Source organism: Nicotiana attenuata, chromosome 8 (assembly GCF_001879085.1).
Source record: "Nicotiana attenuata strain UT chromosome 8, NIATTr2, whole genome shotgun sequence".
Lineage (NCBI taxonomy): Eukaryota > Viridiplantae > Streptophyta > Magnoliopsida > Solanales > Solanaceae > Nicotiana > Nicotiana attenuata.
Genome location: NC_031996.1, coordinates 6,697,934 through 6,719,495, shown reverse-complemented (window position 1 = coordinate 6,719,495; position 21,562 = coordinate 6,697,934). Strand labels below are relative to the sequence as shown.

At 35.7% G+C, this 21,562-nt stretch overlaps 1 protein-coding gene, 1 long non-coding RNA gene and 1 other non-coding gene across 7 annotated transcripts in view; 2 read left to right on the top strand and 1 right to left on the bottom strand.

The window, feature by feature from the left end:
- LOC109230812 (EH domain-containing protein 1-like) overlaps positions 1 to 5,837 on the top strand; it is an 8,580-nt gene extending 2,743 nt beyond the window's left edge. For 2 of the 5 annotated variants that reach the window (XM_019396249.1, XM_019396248.1), the window contains exons 4-17: positions 585 to 653; positions 746 to 803; positions 1,210 to 1,265; positions 1,533 to 1,572; positions 1,693 to 1,751; positions 2,579 to 2,692; positions 2,858 to 2,960; positions 3,059 to 3,108; positions 3,728 to 3,856; positions 3,943 to 4,194; positions 4,284 to 4,363; positions 4,839 to 4,965; positions 5,068 to 5,211; positions 5,300 to 5,837. In XM_019396249.1, coding sequence (XP_019251794.1) covers positions 585 to 653; positions 746 to 803; positions 1,210 to 1,265; positions 1,533 to 1,572; positions 1,693 to 1,751; positions 2,579 to 2,692; positions 2,858 to 2,960; positions 3,059 to 3,108; positions 3,728 to 3,856; positions 3,943 to 4,194; positions 4,284 to 4,363; positions 4,839 to 4,965; positions 5,068 to 5,211; positions 5,300 to 5,485 — 1,467 coding nt within the window. In that variant the 3' untranslated portion in view covers positions 5,486 to 5,837. Of the gene's footprint in view, positions 1 to 584; positions 654 to 719; positions 804 to 1,209; positions 1,266 to 1,532; positions 1,573 to 1,692; positions 1,752 to 2,578; positions 2,693 to 2,857; positions 2,961 to 3,058; positions 3,109 to 3,727; positions 3,857 to 3,942; positions 4,195 to 4,283; positions 4,364 to 4,838; positions 4,966 to 5,067; positions 5,212 to 5,299 lie in introns of those variants that run through there. The other 3 variants (XM_019396250.1, XM_019396251.1, XM_019396252.1) reach the window with 3 other exon arrangements.
- On the bottom strand, positions 6,451 to 6,521 carry TRNAG-GCC. Its single transcript has one exon. It is a non-coding gene; the product is annotated as a tRNA-Gly (tRNA).
- LOC109230811 lies at positions 10,549 to 18,194 on the top strand. Its single transcript, XR_002068714.1, has 2 exons — positions 10,549 to 10,933; positions 17,796 to 18,194. It is a non-coding gene; the product is annotated as an uncharacterized LOC109230811 (long non-coding RNA).

Genomic DNA, 21,562 nt, shown 5'->3' with positions numbered 1-21,562 from the left:
CCCCCCACTACCCAAGTTTCGTTTTTGCTCCTTTGGCGACTCGAATCCCCAAACCTGATGGTGGAGGGTCTTTATCAAGGTTTGGATGGAGGTGAAATATAAGTATTTTGATAAGTTTGGTCATAAGTAGAACTAAGTGGAGGTGGAAAGCCACTAGTTCAAGAAATATTGGATGGCAAAATGAGCCCTTCTCTCCTCTTCTTGCACCTAAAATGAAATCAACACCGACTTTTTAGTTACTTGAGAGAGTGTTACAGCGCGTCATGCTAAATGCCATGTGATGATGTGCAGCCTGGGAGTTGCATTTGGACTTCTATACGGTCTTCTGTTATGACTAAGATGCCGACGCCCTAATGCACAATAACAACAACAACAACCCAGTGAAATCCCACAAGTGGGGTCTGGGGAGGGTAGTATGTATGCAGACTTTTCCCTATTAATGTACCTTTTATGCATTTAGTAGTTATGCTCTTTTGGTAAGGCAAATAGCTATATTTTATGCGTTCTACGATTCATGCAGTTTTTGTGAATCTCTTTACTGTTTAAACATCAACAGATTGTTTTACTTCTTTGTTTTTCCTAAGGTGTGGGCAATTGCAGATTCCAAGCGGCAAGGGTTTCTTGGTTTTAAAGAGTTTATTACTGCAATGCAGGTACATAGCTCTTTGAGTGGACTCTCATTTCACCTTTATAGTTAATTTTCTTCCTTCTAAATGCAGATCATTCTTTGCATTTCACTATGTAGTTGGTCTCTTTGGCTCAAGCTGGCCATGCAGTAACAAGTGATTCCTTAGATGCCGAAGGTAAGTAGGATATATAACTTCAGCTATGTCAAAACAGTATGCTAGTAATTTCAGTTGTCACCAACAAGGGTTGTGGTGGGTGGTGGGTGGTGGGTGGTAAGTACTTCTTCGTCCTTAACCACAGGTCTCGGGTTCGGGTCTTGAGTATGAATTTGCCTTTGTTAGGGTAGTGCTTTACCCCCTATGTAGAACTTCCCAGCACGAATCCGGATTTAGTCGGGCTCTAGTGCTGGTGCCGGACACCGTGCAGGAAACAAAAAAAAGAAAAAAGAATTTAGTATTCACTTGACTGCTATTCTAGAAACTTAGTTGATCCTTTGTCATTCCTTATACTGGTTTACTTTAGCAAGCAGAATCTTTTCTCTTATACTGATCCTATAATTAGAACAATTTCAATTCAATGCAGTTGATTTTGAAACTTTGCAGCTACCTACAATGGAAGGTCTGGATGGACTTCTCGCTGTAAGTTGCTAGATTTCACTTTTTTTTTTTCTTTTTCCCATTCGTAGCTTCTTCTTTTTATAACCGAAATGCGAAAGGCCAAATTGTGCATACCTCGACTAATTCTACGGGGTACTTGTTACCTCCCACCAGCACATGTACCGGGTAACTGTGTCCGCCAAGACTTGGACAGATGGAAGGAAATCACCTAGGTCTCATAGCTTTTGAGTTATCCTGAGGTCAAGAGTTCCATTCATAACTTAACTGTTAACTTAAAATGTTTTACAGAAGAAGAAGCGTGTGGCTAAATGGGCACCTGACCGCAATGGTAATGTTACTTCAGTACATACAAGAAGATCTTTCTTTTATTTTATTTGCTTAAGTTCTTGGGAAATTGGGAAGGGGAAGTGGATGGAGCCTTTGTATCTAACTATGAATTGTGAAGCAGGAAGTCTTATGCTATCTTCACGAGCTAATTGGTTTTCGTCATCAAAATCTGCAAAGAAGGTGAATGTTGTTATTGTCTTTATTCTCTTATATAAAACTGCTACTACTACGCCTCAATACCAAAGTAGTGGAGTCAGCTATATGAATCCTCACTAAACTTGTTGCTCTATTTAGATCCATATCAATTCTAGAAGTTCTTAACACTACATTCTCGACATTTCTACTGGCATACAGATCCCTAACAAAACCAAAATACTCTCAAAGAACGTATGTAAATGTACAGCACGACTAAGCTTTCATACTTGCTGGTACCGCCAATATGAACAATTTTCTTCCGTTGTGTCGATTTTGCACTAAGTCTACATGAGTTTCAAGAGATTATAAGTCTTTCAAGATAACGTTCTTCCACATGATTTTAGGTTTAATTGTCCTCTTTTAACACCATTGAGTGTCTTTGGAGGTTGACATAGGATGTGACGAAACCATCTCAAGCACCTTCTCTCATTTTGTCCCCTATGTGTGCATTAACTCCCAATTCTTGTGCTTTCTTTTGCTTAACTAATGCACTTTTCAAATGCTTGCCTGTTGTAGTATTTCAATGATTCCATCGTTTTGCATCAAATGTCATGCTTTCGTATTATAGTTGTCTATATGATATCCTTTCCTAGGAGTACCTTTCCACACTATCTTCACAAGTTACGATTTACGTGACAGACTTCTGTTATGCAATGTCTTAATATGATTGACAAACTTCTAAAATATTGTATTCTGTATAGGTTTCACAGTTTACAAGTAGACTTCTGTTATAGTTTTCCATTGGTATGTTCGATGCTAATTCCTGTTTTTGCTCCTGAGATGATGCTCGATCATTTTCGTTTGCCCTTTAGGTTTCTTCAAACTATGTCACATCAATAATTGATGGACTGAAGAAGTTGTACGTCAAGAAACTAAAGCCATTGGAAGTTGCATATCACTTCAGTGATTTTGTCTCTCCTTTATTGGTAGGTGTAGTTATCATGTCAGTTTACCTATGCTTATTTGAAACGAATAAGAAAAGAACTTAAATTTCATTTCCTCCCCTTTAACTATGTTATCTTTCTTATTGGTATCATGATGACGGCAATACAAACAGTTGAGTTAACTTCTTTATTATGCTATTTTGGTAGGCAAATAGTGATTTTGATGCCAAACCAATGGTGATGCTTTTAGGTCAATACTCCACCGGCAAAACAACATTCATTAAGCATTTACTCAAAACAAGTTATCCAGGTTAGCAAAAAATATTTTTTTTTTCTTGTGTATATGCTTTTGTCTGTGCATTGACGGGTCTTCGTTTATGTTTATGGTTCTTTTGTGCCTATATATAGGTGCTCATATTGGGCCAGAGCCTACAACAGACAGATTTGTTGTCGTTATGGTACTTTCACCTATCTAATTTTTACTGATATACTGTGTTCACTCACTTATTATCTTTCTTGGTATGATGCTGAGTAGAAGAAAACTTACACTCTACCGGCGTTGAATCTTTTTGTTAAAAGCTGTCCCAGAAATAGTGTCCCCTTATTTTAGACGACGTTTTATGATTCTATAACAGTTTACTTTTCATCAACATATATAAACTACTACATTTAACTATTTTAGCTACCTATGGATTCACGTGAACCCAATAGCTTCTACCCAAACCCTGTATATGCATTAAGAAATTTATTAAATATCTAAAATTATTCGACCGTGGACATAGTTATTATTGTTTCTTTGAGCCGGGGTGTTTAGGTCTGCGTACCCTCTACCCTCCCCAGACCCTTCTATGTGGGATTACACTGAGTTTGTTGCTGTTGTTGTTGAACACAGTTATTATTGTATATTAACTTAGTCGTTGTGGGAACCCATAAACTTATAACCCTGGATGCGCCTCTGGTTAAAGGAGAGGTTCAGTAGGAAAGGAGAATTTATTCTTGAAAGTAGATTTGTTTAATGGTGTTGGTATGCCAAATCATTTGTTAGACATTCATTCACTTTAACTCTGTATTAAACAGAACGGACCTGACGAAAGAAGTGTCCCGGGGAATACAATTGCTGTTCAAGCAGATATGCCATTTAGTGGTTTGACAACTTTTGGAACGGCATTTTTGTCGAAGTTTGAGTGTTCTCAAATGCCGCATCCTGTGAGTTAAATGGACTCTTTGTTACTCATACAACGTAATGAAAACAATTTTTATAGAAACTAATGATATCATTTTCCCTTAAAAAGCTGTTAGAGAATATCACAATTGTGGATACTCCGGGAGTTTTATCAGGGGAAAAACAACGAACGCAAAGGAGCTATGACTTTACGGGGGTGACATCCTGGTTTGCTGCTAAGTGTGATCTCATTCTGCTATTGTTTGATCCCCACAAACTTGATATTAGCGATGAATTCAAACGTGTGATTGCGTCTCTTCAAGGTCATGATGATAAGATACGAGTTGTTTTGAACAAGGCTGACCAAGTTGATACACAACAAGTAAGGCATATAACATTTTCTTTCATTCATGTCCGCGCCCTTGTAACTATGCTAAAATTTATTTTATTAATTGGTCCCTGTTATTGCAGCTAATGAGGGTTTATGGAGCATTAATGTGGTCTTTAGGGAAAGTTCTGAATACCCCTGAAGTTACGCGTGTCTACATAGGGTATGATCTCGCTATTTTCAATTAGTTCATAATTAATTTAGAAGGGCTTATTTTAGCAAAATAAATGTAATTAAGCTGCAGAACATTATGATATTGTGAGAATATTAATACACTAAATACATTATCTCTTGCTTTAGTGCAGAGATAATGTTCACAAATATCTAAATATACATGTTCATTTCATAGTTCTGTCAAAGCATTATTTTAAAGTCATACAAAATGTTTTATTAAAATAGAAAAAGGCAGCCCATTTTCACGCAGGGTCAGGGAAGGGCCGCACCCCAAGGGGTGTTATGTAGGCAGCCTACCCTGATGCAAGCATCAGTGGCTGATTCCACGGCTCGAACCCGTGAGCTGGAGACAATTTTACCGTTGTTCCAAGGCTTCCCTTCTTATTTTTAGACGGCAACCAAAATTCTTTTGTTTTTGAGTTGTGCAATTTGCATAAACTCTTTGGATGTTTTGGCTTTTACAGATCATTTAATGACAGACCTATAAATGAGGCTCCGACCGGGCCTGTGGGGAAAGAACTTTTTGAAAAGGAACAAGATGATCTCCTTTCGGACCTGAAAAACATACCAAAGAAGGCTTGTGATCGTCGTGTAAGTTAACATTCTCTGAGTGTGATCCTAAATTTTTTTTGGTCAGGACTTGCTTCTGATTTACTTTAAACAAGGATGAAGAACAAGTTTTGTTGCATACAGATAAATGAATTCGTAAAACGTGCTAGAGCTGCCAAGATACATGCTTATATCATAAGTCACCTGAAAAAGGAAATGCCTGCTATGATGGGCAAAGCGAAGAAACAGAAAAGACTTATCGATAACTTGGAAGATGAATTCGTTAAGGTGTGTTTCTCGTACCCCTTCGTTAACTCTCCTGACACGAACTTTATATCGAGTATTATGTCGTAATGTTTTCATTTATTCGAAACAGATTCAAAAAGAACATCATTTGCCAGCTGGGGATTTTCCAAATGCTGAACATTTTAGAGAAGTTTTGAGTGGTTATAGCATTGACAAGTTTGAGAAGCTGAAACCTAAGTTAATACAAGCTGTTGATGACATGCTTGGTTATGACATCCCTGAACTTCTCAAAAATTTCAGGAATCCTTACGACTAACTAGGTAAAAAGTTGGTAAAGTACGGACAGAGGTGGAGCCAAGATTTGAAGCTACGGGGTCGGGATTCTTGTACTTTTATGTTACTCGGTTGTAAATTAATAATTTATACATGTTTAATGAATTTCCTAAGATAAATACAAAGTTTGGACTAAAGTTACTAGGTTCGGCCGAATCCGTAAACTGCATATTAGCTCTGTCCCTGAGCATGTAAAAGGTGTATAATATGGAATGTGGTTGTATTCTTGTTCCTATTTTTTAGTTTCACATTTAGACTTTCCTTGAGCATATTGGTTGATGACTGATTATTGAATTAATAATATTAATTGGCGATTGAGGTGTGAAGACACTTTATTTCTGTTTATTAGCATATGTGCTTGGTTTTTCTTGTTCCTTTCTCTGCGAAGCCACATTGTTTGAAGAGGTTCAATTGAATTCGCTTTGTCGGTTAAGAAAGATACTATGCAATTAGGGTATAAATATCTTTTTCCTGTTTATATACAACAACGACAACAACCCAGCGAGTTCCCATTAATGGGGTCTCGGGAGGGTAAAATGTACACAATCCTACCCTTACCCTGGAAGAGCAGAGAGTAACTACCTACTATCTTAATCTTCGACCGCTATACCCTCCTATCAAGGGTCATATCCTCCGTTTATATAAGTAGTCGAATTCTAGTGATATATGGGAATATTCTAGTGTAGCCACAAATGTAGCTTAAAAATTGCTTAACTTGTAGGTTTGAATCCTATGTGTAACTTTGTTGTTGGTATGGTGAGTTTACTTGTTGAGGAATATTAGAACCCCTAATAAAAGTTAGTAGACTAATAATCCCAAACAATAATTTGAAAAAACAAAAGAAAAAAGGGCAAGCTCAGATGCGCAAGTTTTCGTCCATAGGACTAGTGCGGAGACCCAAATCACCGCATTGAGCGCATATATTCATCACAGCCAACCCAAATTGGATGCACCAGCCGGGAATCGAACCCGGGTCTGTACCGTGGCAGGGTACTATTCTACCACTAGACCACTGGTGCTTGTTATTTCTAACCTCTCATTGTTTTATTTACTGGGAACTTTAAGCTGCTCAATTCCCATCTTCACTGGTCCAGGACGATCCTCTCCCAAGTATGTCTCTTCTGCTCAATTCCTCGGCAGAGGTTTTTGATTTCATTCATATTCTATTATTCGAGTGATACATGAACTGCTAAAAAAATATTTGACCGAAATGAAACAGAAGGTACTTAAAGAGTGACTAGCAATTGGAAAATTCAAATGTTCTTGCTAAAAAACAAAACTAAAATCAACGACACGCAAATTCAATTATACTAAATAAGGAAACACTAGCACATGCAATTCTATTTGAGAAATTAAAATTTTTTTCTTTACCAGCTACTTCTAAATACTTGTTGAATAATTTGAATTATAAAACTTTATAAATAATATAAAAATTTCTTATGTAGTTTGTAAGTATGTAAAGTAATATTTTAAAAAAGATAGATATATTACATCCAAATCTATATCGAGTATTAATATATTTTGACTCTGCTACAAGCTCTTGCATAATTTATGGAGGAAAGTACCAATAAGTGTTGTGGTGGAGTGGTAAGCAATGTTTTAAAAGGCGGGGGCGTGAGGCGAGGCGTTTTACCTCTGACGAGGCGAGGCGTAAGCCCTGAGACATGGGGCGTAAGTCCCACGGATCTTTAAATTTTACTAATTTCAAGAATTTTAAGATAGTATAAAATAAAAAATAATTATAAAAATTACATCAAAATCACAAAATTATAACAAATAATCTATTTAAAATATTTACAAATTATAATTCGATTATGAATAATACGAAAAGTATGACATATATCATAATATGCAAATTAGTTGCAATGTCGTTACTCGTTACAACTCAAACAACAAAAGTAATGTATCTGATATGAAATCTTATACTGTATGTATCTCTTAAGGAGTAATAAATCTTGAAAGAATTTCAATATTATAATTTAATATTTTACTTAAAATACTACTTTTATTTAATATGCTTTCTATTCGAAAGAGAATTTATATAAAAACATAATTCACAATTTAAATATGATTCTCTAGCATCATCTATTTTTAAGTTTCAACAAGTTAATAAACTAACACATAATTCACCATACAATATCATGATAACTATTATACAGTAAAGACATAACAAAAGCTAATAAATAAATACTTTTGAAATGAAAGATTTATTTAAAATTTACTATCATAGCAGTCTTAGCGGATAACGTGCAATAATTTTTATTTTAATTATGACATAAAATACTCTCAACTTAATGATTTATGATTAAGAAAGGAGTAATTTTGAATAGTCAACGATTCGTTAAGAAAATTTGAGGGTTTACAAGGTTAGTTACATACAATTGCATAAAGTTCTATTAGGCGAGCCCAGTACCCTGGGCGAAAGCTCCGGTGGCCGAGGCGTAAGTCTCACGGAACTAAGCCCCATACATAAGCCCAGGGGCGTTTTACGAGTGCTCCGCCCCGGGGCGAGCCCCGGGCGAGTCCCAGTTCTGCCTTTTAAAGCAGAGGTGATAAGTACTCTTTCATCCTTAATAAGAGGTTTCGGGTTCGAGTCCTGGGTATAGAGTCGTTCTGTTAGGAACGATTTACCCCCAATATGAGACTACTCAATGCGAATCCGGATTTAGTTGGGTCCCAATACGGAGACCAGACACCAAGTAGAAAACAAAAAAAAAAAGAAAAATTTATGGAGGAAAGTAACTTTACTCCTTAATTAGTTTAATGCTCCTTTTTATTTCGGAATCATTTGTAGTAGAGACCAAAAAGCTTCTCTTTCATATGTTTATCAGTCGGTAATGTCACACCTCCTTTTTTACACATTCGGGGGGGAGGGGGTATATAAGAGAGTTTTTCCACTTTAAGTGACATTATTCGAAATTGGATTATTTATTTGATTTTCTTTAGAGTCGCCACTTGGGATAGTTTATTTTGGTGTCCCAAGTCACCGGTTTATTTTTAAAACCCAAATCGAGGAAATTCGACTTTCCTTTTGAAGTCTGCGAACCAGAAATTCTGAATAAGGAATTATGTTAACCCGAGGGAAGGTGTTAGGCACCCCCGGATTCCGTGGTTCTAGCACGGTCGCTTAAACTATCATAATTGACCTATTATCTGATTTTAATACATGTTTTAGCCTATGGTACATTTTTAACTTATTAGCCGCTTTTAATTAATTTTAGGAAGATTCAACGTTATCTAAAACACGTCTTGAACCACGCCACATGAAATGCACCCGCGGTCCACGACACATTTTATCTAACGTTGTTGAGAATTGGAGTTGGGTCACATGAAATGCACACCCGAGTTTAGGAAATTAATTTTTAAAATAACGCGCCTAAAGCAACTATGCACTTCCAAATTTGCGAGGGCCATAGAAATTCAACTAAATGGCACACCTCGATTTCTAAAGGATTAAAATTAACTAAGTGAGGATCATGCGTTTGAGATTTTATTTGGCATGGCACACCTCGATTCTTTTCTATAAGTGTTAATTTTTGGGATCTAAATTTTTACATTCCTATGCCACATAGGAAACCTTTTTACCCTCAATGTTTAAAATTTGACTTAATTACACTTAGTATACCAAATTACCATTTCTATACCATCATTAATTAAAGGTATAATTAAAGAGAGAGAGACATTTGATCTTTTAATTGGTTTAGCGCATTGAATAAATCTTTTTCTGTTCCGAAATATCTGCCAATCCTTTACTTCTCCCAATTGTTTGTTTCAACAATTGATAATTTGTTATTTCACTTAAATTATTTTTCCTTTTGATCCAATTTTTATCTATTTCTGAATCTCAAATTCATAATTTCAATAAAATGGACCCATCTTCTGCTGCTTTCAGATTAATGAGGAAAGAAAAAACAGGATTGGGATGGATAGAATGGTTACAAGGATGGTATCGTTTGACATATGAAACACTATTTCAAAAAAATCAATGCTAGGAATTTACCCATACCCACGTTCTTTTTACAGGCTTCCACCATTGACAGCCATTAAAAAGCTTGAAAACTTTGAATTCAAATTTGGGTTTTCAAAAATCATTATTTGTTTTGATTGGGTGTTGTTGTAAATAATTGGGAATATGTTTTGGAGTTTATATCTCAATTTTGAGGGGTTTTGGTGAAGATTTAGACTTGGTTGTGGCTGAATTTCAAATTGAAACACGAAGAAGAAGAAGACATATTGCAGAAATTGTAGATAAATTGTAGATTGTTTTTTGCAGAAGATTTTGTAGAAGTTTTAGTTGTTTTGGATGTGTGAAAACAGAAAACAATGCATCTACAATTAGAATACAAATAATCTACAATTCATCTACAAAATATCTACAAACTGGGTATATTAAATTTTAATATCCCAATTCCCATTCGATTGTAGTTTAATTGGTATTTTCGACATAATTGCGTTTTTTGAAGAAGATTTGTAGAAGTTTTAGTCGTTTTTGATTTGTGAAAACAGAAAACAAAGCATCTACAGTTAGAATACAAATAATCTACAATTTATCTACAAAATATCTACAAACTGGGTATATTGAATTTTTATATCCCAATTCCCATTCAATTGTAGCATAATTGTGATTTTTGACATAATTGCATTTTTTCAGAAGATTTGTAGAAGTTTTAGCCGTTTTTTATTTGTGAAAACAGAAAATAAAGCATCTACAATCAGAATACAAATAATCTACAATTTATCTACAATTTATGCAATATGTCTTCTTCTTCTTCTTCTTCTTCGTTCTTCTTCTTCTTCTTCTTCTTCTTCTTCTTCTTCGAGTTTCAATCTGAAATTTCAGTACAAAACCAAGTACTAATCTTCTAACCAAAACCCCTACAAAATTGTNTGATTTCTGCAATATTCCTATTTCAAAATTTACATCCTTGCCAAAGATTGTATTGGAAAAATTCAAAATTCCAAGTCATTGGCCCGTGCTGGCACGGGCTACGACCATCTAGTATATAATAGAAGAGCAAGGGTTTCGACCTGTGTGCTTCAGGTCAATACATTTCAAGTCAAAGGCAATTCAGTCTTCATCTATTAGTTGAGCATACATACGTGGCTTTTCTGCAGCCACCACATCTTTCTCCGTTTCTTTCGCAGCTAGCGCAACTTATTCTTTCGTTTTTTTCTTTCGATTCTTTCCCCATGGATTCTCTTTGGCTTCTCAAAGATACTCTGAATCACTGGGTTGCTCCTCTTTCAAGTTTTGGCAAAATTTTGTTCTGTTTCTCTTGCTCTGTATTTGTGATGCTCTTTAGTCTGACCTTTAAAGTTTTTTTCTTCTATGAATGTAATTTGAATTTTTAGGGTTAGTTGGTAAGGCATAAGGCCAAAGAGTGTAGGGCAGGAAGGAGAGACGACTTGGAGCTCTTCGCCGAAAACGAAGGTGAACATTCTCATCTCTTTGTTTCTCCCATGTTCCGTGTCTCTCATTTCTCCTTTTTCGTCTCAACTCTCTGTTTAATAAAGTCTATGCAGCAGGATTTTTTTGGCTTTCTGATTATAGAATGTATGCATCTCTGTTGATTCAACAGATTTAACGTGGTCGGAAAATTCTTAGTATCCAAACTCTAATTATAAATTTTGATGTAGCTCTATCATCTTCAAAAAATAGATTTTGCATTTTATACTTAAAATTTGGTTGTAATTTCTAAACATAGATGATTTGATAGCTTTTATTTTGTTCCTCTCGCATGGTGGCTTCATAGTGGTAAATAACAAGAATTCAAGTTTGCAGAACTTTCTACCCTATATTTTCTGATTTTGTAAAATTAGCAAAATGTAGCTATTGATATATTTAAATTTCAAGATTATAGAGTGTAATCTAATTTTGCGTGAGTTATGTCCATGTGAAAGTTAGAGTAATAGATCTCTTTATACTACCTTTTTCACTTTACTAATATTTTTAATCTTTTTCATTGGTTTCAGTATTTAAAGAAGCTAAATGGACAATTTGATTTTGTAGATATCCTATGCTAAGAAAACTATAATACTAGAATAATTAGATACTCACTTCTAAAAGAAGTATTTAAGAACTGGTTATTAATTTTATTGAACCCAACATTTCATTGAATTTGTGTTTAACGTTGATGAAACCCCAATCAGGATCACAGTCAAATGACCATATTGGCAAATAAAACATTAACTTCAACGACAGCAGGAATAATAAGTAAGGCTTTAGAGGAGTACGAGTACTTAGATCTTTTATATTCAGGTAGAGACAACAAATAACAGAACAAGTTCAACTGGTACGAACCATTTTTTCGATGAATTAACTCCGAAGTCATTCCACATCATAATTTAAATCAAAACTAACAATGCAGATATGTCCAGAACTTGAAGCAAACTTAATTATTTACATAAATTTTATCTACCAAACAGACTCTCTTCCTATGCAATTCGCAAGGGCATAAGCAACTAAGTTCAAGCTCATTTGCTCTACTTATAACTACTTATGGGTGGCGAATTAAGTAGAATGTGTAATCATAGTTGTCTGAAGGAGTTATATATATATATATAAAATATATATATTTGCGCTAGATTCCGTTTACTCAAGTTTCCAAGCTATATATACACATGCTTATGATGTGTTATAACCTTTAGATAAAAGAAGATTTTTTCAATTGAAAGATCTCATAGTGGCATAATAGAATAAATGAACAAAACATGATGATAAAAGAAATTTGTCTTCTTTTATGACCTAGAAATTTGTGTGTGGCCAACCCTTAGGACGACTGCATCATTTGAAACTTGAGGAACTTCAAGCTTAGTTCACATGGCACAAGGCTAGAACATGTGACCTAAGTCACAAGTTCCTCAATCTTTTCCATTAGAACTAAGCCTTTGGGGGCTGGTATAGAAGAGGTATTGCCGATGCAATATCATTGCATCTTCACTTGCTTCGCATTAGGTTCATACGACATCAAGAGACTCGAACGGAAATAATAACTATATGTCTATCTTACTTAAAAGTCAGCACTTTAGTCTTTATAGATTTGACACAGAAGTTCGATACGAGCTGCTTTATCTATGAAGCAAGGACATGCCATTTTGATATAGGTGGTTGTAAGCTGATAAGAAGAATTAGATTTATGTGCTTTCAGCAGGTGTTCCGCATGGAGGTGGGACGATTTGATAAATCTGAGTGCTTCAATATAATGATTGCTTTTAGGATTTCTGCTGATGCAGCTGCAATACGTGCTTTAGTAGGATATGCACTTACTCAAATGGTTCAAGATATTTCATCTGCACCCATGTTTATTTATTGCTTTTGAAGTGAGTTGAAAGTTAGCACTTATCACACTTGGTATTAATGTATATGTAGGTTCAGTCAGATACAAAGGTTTGTTTGAGTTGCTGGTAAAATTAAATATATGGATAATCAAGTCTTGAACTTGAAAGTTGTTCTCAACCATCAGTTAAATCAATAGATTAGCCAAAATAGAAAGGTTACTAATATTATCTCAGATAGTTAATTGGTTATTTTTTGCTACTGTTGCCAAAATATTTCAATTATAATGGTGCTGAATAATCTTATTTTTCACATATGCTGTATGAGGAAGCAAGTCATGTTCTGAATGTTGTTGTTGGGAGTATAAGACTGTTGCATCATTTTGTGCAAAAGAGAAGGTCATGGAAATATGCAGGACAAAGAGTATAGACCCATCAAATGCAGGAATANTTTATTTGTGAAAACAGAAAATAAAGCATCTACAATCAGAATACAAATAATCTACAATTTATCTACAATTTATGCAATATGTCTTCTTCTTCTTCTTCTTCTTCGAGTTTCAATCTGAAATTCAGTCAAAACCAAGTCTAATCTTCACCAAAACCCCTCAAAATTGAGATATAAACTTCAAACCATATTCCCGATTATTTTCAACAACACCCAATCCAAACAAATAATGATTTTTTGAAACCCAAATTTGAATTCAAAGCTTTCAAGCTTTTTAATTGCTATCAATGGTGGAAAATATCTGGAAGAATATTTACTTCCATAATTGTAGCGCGCATAAATAAGAATATCTGGAAGAATATGATTTGATCTGATTTACGCCAAATCTATAAAAACAGCAAGGTTCATAATTTACAATTCCTTGACTTAGATACAGATGTTTATACGTCGGTTCCCACATTATAGAACTACTGAGGTTTTTGCTTGTATATATTCATGCACTTCCATGGTGCACTTTGGATGAATAAAATACATAGTTACTGATTTTAGAAAACAGTTCATGATTCCTTGAGATAATGAGCACGGATAAGTATTAACATTCACGGAGCTATCCTCAATTTTAGCTCGACAAATTAGGAAGATTCAACTACTATTAATTAGTATTTAATGATTGGTATAATAACTGTAGAAAAAATGTGGACAGAACGGGTAAATTAGAAACTATGTACATTTTTGATAATAAGATTTCATATATGGTATAGATAAGAAAAAATCCCTAGCTTATGGACTGTTGTCTTTCATGGTAATGCCCCACTTATCTCTAATTGAATTACTAGCCCATTTGGAAGTTGACAGTATTGGGGCAGTTGGAACGAATAAAGGGGCCGAAATCATAAGGCTCAATAGACTAGGTTCAGTCAGAGAAATTTCAGATCATTACCCTTGAATATTGAAGCAAAATTCAATCATTAAATGAGTAACATCAACACTGTAATGAATGGAAGTCCAATACGATTACATCAAGTAAGAAAAACAAGGGTTCAAAAATAAAACTTCAAAAAAGTTTCCATGAACATCCACGCTGGAATTAGAATCATAAATCAGGAATCATATATCAATTTAAAGGAGATCAAGTTGACAAAAATAATAAAGAATCGAACCTTTGATGCAGCAAAAGATTTTTATTAACAAAACTCCATGAATCTACATAAAAGCTTTGAGCAGAAAAACTTGGTCGGAACTCAAACGGACCTCCAGCCTCGCCGGAAAACGGCTATGGTTATAGTGTGATGCAGCTGGATTTGCTGTATTTTCTGGGTTGTTTTGAACTGGAGTTTGGGGTAGCTTCGACAGAGATGTTGGAGCTGCTTTGATGATGCCAATGGGAGCTTTCAATGGCTGGTTTTCATGGCTTCTTTGAGGTGGATTTGCAGCTGTTTTATGGTGTTTATACAGCTAATTTCGAACTTGGTTTCAGGTGTAAAAGGGCGTGTTTTACTGGGTTACAGGGGCTGTTTTTCAGCACTTTTCAGCTGCATTTTAGAGCTGAATTTTACGTGTTTTTGGACTGTTATCAGCTGAATTCCGGGGCTGTTTTTTCAGCGAAAATGGCAGCAATTTGAGCTGCTATTTTGAATGTTTTTGGGACTGTTTTGGCTGGATTTCGGGGCTAAGAACGTTGGTGTTTTGGAGCTGACTTTTGGACTCTTTTTTGGATGTTTTTGCGGCTGTTTTCAAGGTGGAGGAGCTGCCTTTTGGTGGTGAACTTTACATGGATTCTATGGTGTTCTTAGGGCTGGATTATTTTTGAGTTATAGAGGAAGAAGATCAGCTACCTATGTCACTCTGTTTTTCTCCCGTTCCCCTCCGTTTTCTTTTTTGTACTTTCTTTTCCTCCTAAAGAATAATAGCATAGGATATTTTTTCTAGAGAAAGTTTTTCGACATGTCTGCTTGGATCTCTTTTTAAAGAAGTTTGAGGGCATTTGAGTCATTTGGATCTCCCCTGTACATTTTTTGCTATTCCACATATGCTTTTCTTCTCTGTCAATGTATGCATTCCTTAGCAAAGCAGACACAAGAAAAAGCATCAGAGAAGCAATCCATCACAAGACCAGTTCGAAATCAGGTAAAAATTTCTTTCTGAAGTTCAGATTTGAGTTTGATTCAAAGTTATTTTGCTCGATTATTGCTCTGTATCAGCTTTACTCCTTAATTTTTAGCTTTTAATCCATTCTCTTTGGTTTTGGCATTTGTTGGGCTGTGAGTTGTGTTTGTACCTGTGATTTGTGCTGAATTTTTCTACTTTCTCTCTCAAATCTCTTGAACTTTTAGGTAAATTTCTTCCTCTTTAATATCAATTTTGTTGTTTTCTATGTGTTGTTTCTCCTTTTTTTGCTCCAATTTGTTTCAACCCACACAAGATCCGGAAATTTCTGAGTTAGGGTTTTGATGGATGAAATTGGGGGAATATTTTTTTTTTTTAACAGACAGTATTGTGTGAATAAAACATTGGGTTTTGATATTTATGGTTATTTACCTCTTATTGATAAAAATTTGTTTTCTCTCTGTGTGTGTGTATGTTTGGGAGTCCAAAAGATCACCTTTTCACATGTTCAGCATTAGCCCTATCAATTTCAAACATAGTTCTACCAATTACAGCCTTAAAATGATCATTATAACCTATTGGTGGGCATGGAATTGTATCAAATAGTGGAGGGTAGCAAGCACCAGGTTCACTATGACAAATCACAACAGTTTCATTTAACCTACATTCTGTTTGGTGAAGCTCAATAGCCAAATTCCTCATTTCTAAAAGTAAACCCTCCCAAAATTCAAGCTAAAATGTAAGACCAATTTTCAATGAGTGTTCATTTAAAGCTAAAATGTAAGACCAAGCTTCTGAACTGTACCCACCACCTGAGAGAATGGAGCCATCCATAGGACACAATATGGGGTTGTGTGAATTGGGTTTTTTGAGGTGTTTAAGGTTGTTGAGTGAAGTAAAGTTACGAAATTGTATCTACCAAACAGACTCTCTTCCTATGCAATTCACAAGGGCATAAGCAACTAAAGTTCAAGCTCATTTGCTCTACTTATAACTACTTATGGGAGGCGAATTAAGTAGAATGTATAATCATAGTTGTCTAAAGGAGTTATATATATATATATTTTGCGCTAGATTCTGTTTACTCAAGTTTCCAAGCTATATATACACATGCTTATGATGTGTTATAACCTTTAGATAAAAGAAGATTTTTACAATTGAAAGATCTCATAGTGGCATAATAGAATAAATGAACAAAACATGATGATAAAAGAAATCTGTCTTCTTTTATGACCTAGAAATTTGTGTGTGGCCAACCCTTAGGACGACTGCATCATTTGAAACTTGAGGAACTTAAATATCAAGCTTAGTTCACATGGCACAAGGCTAGAACATGTGACCTAAGTCACAAGTTCCTCAATCTTTTCCATTAGAACTAAGCCTTTGGGGGCTGGTATAGAAGAGGTGTTGCCGATGCAATATCATTGCATCTTCACTTGCTTCGCATTAGGTTCATACGATATCAAGAGACTCGAACGGAAATAACAACTATATGTCTATCTTACTTGAAAGTTGTCAGCACTTTAGTCTTTATAGAATTGATACAGAAGTTTGATACGAGCTGCTTTATCTATGAAGCAAGGACATGCCATTTTGGTATAGGTGGTTGTAAGCTGATAAGAAGAATTAGATTTATGTGCTTTCAGCAGGTGTTCCGCATGGAGGTGGGCCGATTTGATGAATCTGAGTGCTTCAATATAATGATTGCTTTTAGGATTTCTGCTGATGCAGCTGCAGTACGTGCTTTAGTAGGATATGCACTTACTCAAATGGTTCAAGATATTTCATCTGCACACATGTTTATTTATTGCTTTTGAAGTGAGTTGAAAGTTAGCACTTATCACACTTGGTATTAATATATATGTAGGTTCAGTCAGATACAAAGGTTTGTTTGAGTTGCTGGTAAAATTAGATATATGGATAATCAAGTCTTGAACTTGAAAGTTGTTCTCAACCATCAGTTAAATCAATAGATTAGCCAAAATAGAAAGCTTACTAATATTATCTCAGATAGTTAATTGGTTATTTTTTGCTACTGTTGCCAAAATATTTCAATTATAATGGTGCTGATTAATCTTATTTTCACATATGCTATATGAGGAAGCAAGTCATGTTCTGAATGTTGTTGTTGGGAGTATAAGACTGTTGCATCATTTTGTGCAAAAGAGAAGGTCATGGAAATATGCAGGACAAAGAGTATAGGCCCATCATATGCAGGAATAAAGCAAGGTTTTTTATTAGCAGATAAGATTTTGTTTGCCATTTGTCTTTGTTTTGTTTAACAACCAATTTTTACGCAGGAGCTCATCTTATTTAGAATGGCAAAACAAAAGTTTTGTATGTTTTCGTGCATCTAAGATACCCCTTATTATATTTTTTTTTAAGGATTTTAGTTAACGCTTGTTAAGTGGTTGATTTGTAGTATTCGCAGCCTGACAAGTTTTCTTTGCTCTGATGATGACAGCTAAAGCCATGTTCCAGTCAAACTCATTGGTACCAGTATAGCCAAGAGTGACACTGCTACAATATTTGCTATTCCACGCAAAAAATGCGGAAAAAAATAAAATTCAAGTGATAATTCTGGTATGACAGAGGTCACTCTGAACAATGATTTTGAGTTAAAACATGTAAACTTTAAATATCCAAGAAGGCAGATTTTTAATTTTTTAGAGACCTTTGCTTGACCATTCGCTGTGAAAAGGTGAATTGACGGTTAATGTTGTTTCTTTGTTGTCTTCTTTCTCAGCAAAAAGTAATTTATTGGTTTGCTAGAAATGGGATACAAACTTATTAATTTTTGGATCATCTAGAATTTAAGAGATATCCTGATGAGGTTCTTAGTTGAGACACAGATTTGGCTCCACATTGTTATGAAATATTCAGCATCTATTTTACAATCAATGTTCAACGCTACAGCAACTAGAGTATTTTGTCTTTATTTTTCTCAAATATCTATTGTCGAGGAATAACAAGGTAGCTTCAGGTTGTAACCAGCACAGGCCACCCATACCTAGTATTTATACAAAGAAAAGGAAAGGTCCTTCCCCCTCCCCAAAACGTTATCCAATGAGAGAGAAAATGGGAATTCTTGTGCATGTGAGGCAGGTGGTTTTTAAATTGCCAAAACTAAAATCTGTTATGCCATGTGCTACTTTGTTAAGTAACATAGAGAGGAATCTTTGCCAAATGACAATTTTTGATCGGTTCTTTCTTCTTCTTCTTTTTTTTTTTTTTTTTTGTAGTATTTTGTTTATAATAAATAAATAAAAATAAATCTACTCCTACTAAATCAAAAATAGCAAGATAAAATTACTATACACTCAATCTTCATTTGTTGAAAGTGTCTAATTTAAAAAATTGCACTAAACTAATAAAACTAATTTTTGAAACTTTTCTTTCTTTGCAAAACGAAAAACTAATACTCTAGAAACATGTAACTCTTTTTTTTTTTTTTGTAATTTTCAATTTATCTTTTGGAAAATAAAACTGTCAATACTATTTTTGTATTTTTTTCCAAAAATAAACTAACTAGACAAAATATCAACTAGCTAGAATAAGAGAAAGTATTTTTATTGTTTTTTTTATAGATAAAATAAAGTAAAAAGAGCAATACTAAGCTTAAACTAAATATTTACACTAAAATATAAAAAACCTTGATGAGGGTCAAAAATCACATGTCTACAGCTGCCCCTCTTTGACTGGGAACGCGAAGAGTTTTCAGACAAAGAACGACTAGACATGTTTTTTGACCCGACCCTTATTTGGAGAGACCAAAACTAAGAGAAAGGGGAATGTGACCGAGCCCTGATATCTAAGCTGCCTACATATCCTTGGCTATAAAGGAATCAGGCCACGTGTAGTTCAGAGGTGAATGGGGTGATGGAGTATGCCGAGGTGGAGAGCCGATTGAGGTGCCGTCGAGGTTCCGGTCCGCGTCCCATTATAATATCAAAATCAAAAATGAAAAAGACTAACTAAGCCTATCAGCTACGAGTTACAAGATTCCTATCTATAAATCCTTTGAAGCTTGATCTTGAGTCTTGGCTGGCTCTTGCTGCAGACTCCGATCTGAATCTTGATACTCGTCAGCTGTAACCGCTGGTTCATTCTTCAGCTTTGGATCAAGGCGGAACATGCAAAGCCTGTGATTTCAATCATATCTTGGGCAGTCCACGTCTTTTTCCGCTTCAGCATTCTGAGTTCACTTCTTTTTGTTCTTTTCTCTTCTTTTCTTTATTTTGGATTGAGACTCATTCTTTTGGTCATCTCGAACCCTGTGCCTCGAGGTCAATCCTGCTCAGACACCAAAACAAACAAACGAACAAAATTTTTCTGCCCCAGTTTTCACTAGGAAAATTTCGTGAGTTATTTGTAACTAAGATCTAATTTTTTTTTTGAAAGCTACTGCTCGCTGAACTCCTTATTACACCAAAAATGAAAAATAAAAAGCTAAACTAGCTAAACCTACCAGCTACGAGTTACAAGATTCCTATCTATAAATCTCTTGAAGCTTGATCTTGAGTCTTAGTTGGTTCTTGTTGTAGACTCCGGTCTGAATCTTGATGCTCGTCAGTTGTGACCACTGGTTCATTCTTCAGTTTTGGATCAAGGCGGGACATGCGAAGCTTGTGATTTCAATCATATCTTAGGCAGTCCGCGTCTTTCTCCGCTTCAGCACTCTGAGTTCACTTCTTTTTTTTTCTTCTTTTCTTTGTTCTGGATTGAGACTCACTCGAATCCTGTGCCTCGAGGTCAGACCTGCTTAGACACCAAAACAAACATACGAACGAAATTTTTCTGCCCCAGTTTTCACTAGGAAAATTTCGTGAGTTATTTGTAACTAAGATCTAAACTTTTTTTTTTGAAAGCGATAAAATAAGGATTGTGTGTCTTTAGGAGGAAAAGGCGACTAGGGAATGGAGGTCCTATGTCTAAAATCTCAACTAGGGATTGGAGCCCTATGTTGGAAAAAGGCGACTAGGGACTGGAGGTCCTATGTCTAAAAATCTCAACTAGGGATTGGAGCCCTATGTTGGCAAAAGGCGACTAGGGAATGGAGGCCCTGTGTCTAAAAATCTCAACTAGGGAATGGAGGCCCTATGTTGGCAAAAGGCGACTAGGGAATGGAGGCCCTATGTCTAAAAAATCTCAACTAGGAAATGGAGCCCTATGTTGGCAAAAAAGGCGACTAGGGAATGGAGGCCCTATGTCTAAAAAATCTCAACTAGGGAATGGAGGCCCTATGTTGGCAAAAAAAAAGGCGACTAGGGAATGGAGGCCCAATTTCTAAAATCTCAACTAGGGAATGGAGGCCCTATATTGGCAAAAAAGGCGACTAGGGAATGGAGGCCTATGTCTAAAAAATCTCAACTAGGGAATGGAGGCCTTGTGTCTAAAAAAATCTCAACTAGGGAATGGAGGCCCTATGTTGGCAAAAAAGGCGAGTAGGGAATGGAGGCCCTATGTCTAAAAATCTCAACTAGGGAATGGAGGCCCTATGTTGGCAAAAAAAAAACGACTAGGGAATGGAGGCCCTATGTCTAAAATTCTTAACAAGGGAATGGAGGCCCTATGTTGGCAAAAGGCGACTAGGGAATGGAGGCCCTATGTCTAAAATCTCAACTAGGGAATGGAGGCCCTAATGTTGGCAAAAAGGCTACTAAAATTTCAACTCAGGGATTGGAGCCCTAATGTTGGCAAAAAGGCGACTAGGGAATGGAGGCCCTATGTCTAAAATCTCAACTCAGGGATTGGAGCCCTAATGTTGGCAAAAAGGCGACTAGGGAATGGAGGCCCTATGTCTAAAAATCTCAACTTAGGGATTGGAGCCCTAATGTTGGCAAAAAGGCGACTAGGGAATGGAGGCCCCATGTCTAAAATCTCAACTCAGGGATTAGAGCCCTAATGTTGGCAAATAGGCGACTAGGGAATGGAGGCCCTATGTCTAAAAATCTCAACTAGGGATTGGAGCCCTATGTTGGCAAAGGGCGACTAGGGGATGGAGACCCTATGTCTAAAAATCTCAACTAGGGATTGGGGCCCTATGTTGGAAAAACGTAAAAGATTGATATTGAGGATTCTGAACTACCATTTTTTTGGATTTCTTCTTATCTCTTTTTTTCATTTCATTTTCCTTTCTCTTTTATTTTTTATTTCACGGAATGAGAAAATGCGGGAAAAACTTGGAGGGGACTTCCCTTTTTATGGATTGTTGCTGCAAAGCTGTTTCTA